General features: G+C 48.7%; 1 protein-coding gene across 1 annotated transcript in view; it reads left to right on the top strand.

Moving 5' to 3' along the window:
- LOC108235364 (actin cytoskeleton-regulatory complex protein PAN1) overlaps positions 1-4,619 on the top strand; it is a gene marked incomplete in the record, with an annotated part of 7,398 nt that extends 2,779 nt beyond the window's left edge. Inside the window, 2 exon segments of the mRNA XM_025005801.2 lie at positions 21-415; positions 1,357-4,619. Of these exon segments, the coding sequence (XP_024861569.1) occupies positions 21-415; positions 1,357-1,719 (758 nt within the window).
- Between the last annotated feature and the right edge of the window lie 575 nt (positions 4,620-5,194).

Raw genomic sequence — 5,194 nt, 5'->3', positions numbered from 1 at the left:
CCCGGCCGCGCGCGACGGCCCCCCGCCGCAGCCTCAGCCCGCGGCGCTGCCTGCCTCGCAGGCCGAGGCCCAATCACCAGCCCCGGAGGCGAAGCGCGACTCCTCGCCCCCACACCCGGAGCGCTTCCCTCTGGATGACCACCTCTACTCCTCCCACCCGGCCGCTCCTCCCTCGCCTCCCGTCGGCCCCCTCCTGCCCTCGGCCCGGCTGGACCCCCTGGAGGCCCTGGACCCCCTCTCGCCGGAGGAGTCGCCGGCCAGCCTGGGCGCCCGCCGCGTGCTGTGCTGCCAGCTGTGCCCGCGGATCTTCTTCTACCTCTCCGACCTGGAGCGGCACGCCATCACGCATTCGCAGAAGAAGCCTCACGTCTGCCAGCAGTGCGGCAAAGCCTTCAAACGCTCCAGCCACCTGCAGGTCAGCGCCTCGTGAACGCCGTCCGGACGCTAGACGCTTGTTTTTCGCCAAACCAGCAGAAACCGAAGCTGAAGCTGCCACAAAGATTCATTAATTACTGATTAATACGTCGATTTTTGTTACATTTAGTTCGTTCATTATGGTCCGAAAGGACAGGAAATCAACGTTGCAAAACAAAAACATGAACATTTCTTTAGTTAATTTGGGAAAAGATAAACTGGAACACGACTTGAGTTCATAGTTTATTCACTAAAGAGTCTTCTGGGTCATTCAGACACAAAAAAGTCTTTTTATCTCAGTTTGACGAGATAAAAAAACAAAAAAGAGGCGTTTCAAGTTGCCGTGTTTCTTCTACAAAGCAGCATTTCTGTTTTTATTATTTCTCTTTTGTTCAACAGCGTCGTGGTTCTGCTGCTCCTTTGATATTTTCAGTTTATTTGTGGGTTTTTTTGAACGCCCCCCCTTGAAGGTTTGCGCTAAAGAAACGCGTCCGTTAGTGTAAAAAAAAAAAAACCCAATCAGCTCCCACTTTTCTTTTTTTTTTTTTTAAATTATAGTAGAATTGTGACTCGTTTCATTCAGTAAAATTATTTCTAAAGATTCTTTCTAGCTTAGTTCAGACTGACTGATCTTTGGGGACTGATTAGAATATATTTTTTTAAATTTGTGCCATAACGGAGAGGATATGAGCAGTCAGTATCTTATCTGCTGTGGATAAAGTCTGTGGTTATTTACGTAGAATTTGTAGCTTTTAGCTCGTCAGTCTGGTCTGCATTAAACTGAGGCTGTTTAAAAGAGTTATCTACAGCAGGTAAGATATTATTTTCTCCTAGCTTTTTGACAGAACCTGAAGTCGTCGCACCGTTAGCCGGTGGACAGAACGATGGTTGTTGCAGCTAATATCTCACCGGCCATCTTGTTTTGTCGTTTCCTTTCAACAGCGGCACAAGCACATCCACACCGGCCAGAGGAACTTCGTGTGTCCCATCTGCTCCAAGCGCTTCCGCGAGGCGGGGGAGCTGCAGCGTCACCAGAGGGTGCACACCGGCGAGAAGCCCTACCAGTGCCAGCTCTGCCACACGCGCTTCGCCGAGCGCAACACGCTGCGGCGGCACACCAAGCGCAAGCACCCCTACCACCAGGTGGCCATGGAGATGCTGAACGAGAGGCGGGGCCGAGGAGGCGGGGACGATGACGGCGGCAGAGGCGGAGTGGGCGCGGCGCAGGACGAGGAGGAGAGCGCCGAGTGGTACAGCTCAGCCGTGTCCACTCTGGACAACTCCGAGTCCGAGGCGGAAAGCTAAGGCGTCGGACTGAAGGGAGAAGGTACGGTGCCCGCCCGGGGGGGGGGTCACGGTGGGAAGAAGGTTCAAGGTCGTAAGAAAGTCGTGTCCTGAGTTCAGGTCGTCTGTCCGGAGGGGGGGGGGGTAGCAACAAAAAAAAAGGACAAATCCTTGAGGCTGAAAAACGCCAAACATCACTTCCTGTGAACCAGACGACACGCGACAGCGGCTCAGTTCGAGGCTAAACGAGTCACGCTCCGACTCGGCGTTCCAAAGGTCCACGACTCGGACCGGTCCGTGCGCTCAGAAACGGGTCAGTTGACCCCACCCCCCCACCCCCCCGCGCTCCAGACTCACCGAACGTAACGCTGCGTTCAGGGCTCGGACAAAGCTGGGACATCTGGGCGTTACCGGAGTCACCGGGTTATCGGGGAACACCGCATGTCCCGCTCGGCTCAGGAGCTCCTAACCCTCTGCAGAAAAACTCAAACGCTTATGTTACCGGAGTCCAAAAATGTTACGGCTGAAATAAACGACTCGAGTTACGTTTATTCTTCTTCTGTGGAGCGGACAGCGCTCAGGATGTTCTCCGTGTCCCTGAACGCAGTGTTACGTTTATACATTTGTGAATTTTGCTGTATGCTTCTGTGAATGTTTTAGAGACTTTGTTGTTTATGTACCTTCAGTAAAGTAAGACAAAGAAAAAATATTGAAACATTTTTACAAATGTGCGTCCTCCTAGTTTAACTGCCGTCGTCCTCCTCTCGTTCTCGTGGTCGCGTGACGATAACTGCGTCTTTTTTCCTCTCGTAGCAGCTTTGTCCGCCACTTCTCGCCTCAAGGCCCGAGCCGAACTGTTCCTCTCAGGGGTTTGCTCCAGGTGTCGTGTGATTGGTCAGAAGTTGTTTATGTTGAGAAGCCGGTGAGCGTTAATGGAGCCATTTTGTTTCTGCTGCTCCTCTGAGAAGCAGCTGTTAGAAAATCCAGCCGTCTTTACGGCTGTTCCAGCAAAACTTAGAAACCTGCGAGCTTAAAAAGAGATGCAGGCGGCTCTTCCTTCCCTTCGTTCGATCTTTATTGTCCACCGTCATATTTACAAATCCTGTCTCAGTCGGTTTAACGAACACGTCTGGTCGGTGAGGGAAGCTAAAATCCATACGAGGACAGGAGAGCTGAGAAGAAACCCGTTTTAACGCCGCGGGAGGAGGGAGGAGCTTCCTGGGACCTCTGATCCGAGCGTCTCGAAGGCGATGAAAGGCGTGTGTGAAAACGAACGTCTCGCAGCCACGTGACCGCGAACCGACTTCCTGACTTCTCACGGAGCACGACGGAGCCTTAAAAAGGTGACAGAAATGTCCGAGTCGTAAATATATGATGTGATTTGGGTGAAAACTACGGTGGCCATTAAGTTCAAACCACAACAACAAATCACTAAACTCAACAACAAATAAGAGCAGGAAGAGGCAGGTCCCGGCGGGGGAACACGAGACGTCTCGGCGCCGTTTTGGCTTTCTGTCCGGACGTTACTCCGCCTGTAGTGCCGTTTTTGAAACGTTCCCGGCGAGCCAAACGTAGCTGCAGCTGCCGCTAGCCAAGAATATTTTAATAGTCGGGACATGAATACGAGGCGAAGCTGGACACGCTCAGGACCAGCCACCAGATTTCAGGTCCGAAAGCCAAAAAGGGCTTTTTTTCCCCGCGTATTTCCTCAAACTAAAGAGAGAACAAAACGAAGCGCGACACCCGCTGTTCAAAGACGTCGATGCTCTGCTGGATTAAAGCGAACGCCATCCTGAACCGAGGGACCGGATGCTTACGACCTCAGATTTTACCTTCACCCTCCCACCCCACCCCCACCCAAAGGGCGGCGCCGTCAGGTCGACCGCTCCTAACTCCGGACACGTTTAAACACGAGAGCACGTGGAATATTTACTGGTTTCTAATGGCAATGTATTTATTGTGAATGTTTATTATTCCCATTCCAGTTAAACTGGGCGAAAATACGACCTGAAGAAGAAGAATGAGGAAAAAAAAGAAAAAAGGTTTTAAACGGGAGTTCGGAAATAAATAAAACGTCGATGTGTTCCTGTGAAGTTGCGTTGCGATGCAATCCCTGAAGAAAAAGAGACAAACAAAAAAAAAAACAAAACCCTGAAGTGCTCAGAAGAGAACAAAGATTATTTAGTGGAAACAAACCTCTGCTGTAGTTGTAAATATATCGAAATATAAATATATATATATGAGAGAATCTTTGTAAGAGCTGCACTTCTGCACTATCACGTGTGAAAGATGAAATCTTTCGTACCGTCAGAGACACTGTGAGTCGTTTGCACTTGTTTCATCCGAACTTTGAGTTCTGCTTCGTACGGAAACAGCGTTGCGTTCATCTCAGAAAACAAAAACTAAATAAATAAACCGGCACCTTGTCTCGTAACTACGGGAAACGCTAAGGCCAGTCGCCGCTGACCGGAGCCCGGCGCTTGCTGCGGGAGAACAACCGGATTCGATGTGCGTTTAGGCGCGAGACACGGGGAAATATCGAGTTTACTTCTTGTGGACGGCCGTTCAGATCAGCACGGGTTTTAAGTACTTGGGGTTTGTTCCGGAGAAAAACTCACTCCGACCTGCAGGAACGATTAAACCGGTACCGTACCGTCTTGTTTACGGTAATACCGGTAGATTTTTTTTGACACCGGTGAAAAATATGAATATTGCGATATCAAGTAGTGACGTAATTTAATGGCGCCGTGTTACCCACACTTCTTAGCAGCTTGTGGCTGTAACGCTTCCGGTTGTTTGCCAACCGCCATTAAAACAAAGAAGAAGAAGATATAGCGAACATGGCGGAAATAACACGGGAGTCCCGACTTTATTCCAAAAAAAAAAAAAAGGAAAGAAAGAAAAGAGCCACTTCTGGTTTTAAACTAGAAGATGTGGATCAGACGGCCATTTTCTGCAGGTCATGCAGGCGCGTTGTGTCGGGTCACATCTGGTTATAAAAAGTAAAAAGTTACATATTTAATTAAGCAAATCGAATTAAAAAAATGCAGAAAATGTGGAATATCGTCTGTGATAAAGTGGTATTTTAAAAATAAAAAAATCATGATATCATTTTTTTGTAACTTTTACCGTACGGGACGCTTCGCGGCTGGCTTGGTGGCGTCCCAAAGGACCAGCGGTGGTGGCGGGGACAGGATATAGTGCGACACCGGTTCCCGTTCAAAACCTTACACCCTGAAAAAAGACATCAGAGGCGACTATCGCAATTTATCCGTTTTTTCTTTGGTGAATGCAATGCGCTCCCGTCGCTTTCATTGTGAGTGAAACAAATAAAATAAAAATTAAAAAAAAGGCTTTTCTTTTAATTCAACTGCAGCTTTTATTTTAAATTTTGATCTCATGTATTTAACCCCCGAACGTCCTGTCTAAATTTCTGACCAAAAGCTGTCATATTCAGATTATTTTCAGACTGTTTTTATTTTTTTTGTGATTTATG

This window comes from Kryptolebias marmoratus, linkage group LG16, assembly GCF_001649575.2.
Source record: "Kryptolebias marmoratus isolate JLee-2015 linkage group LG16, ASM164957v2, whole genome shotgun sequence".
NCBI lineage: Eukaryota > Metazoa > Chordata > Actinopteri > Cyprinodontiformes > Rivulidae > Kryptolebias > Kryptolebias marmoratus.
The sequence above is the reverse complement of the archived record's forward strand: the minus strand, read 5'-3'. Positions and strand labels throughout refer to the sequence as shown.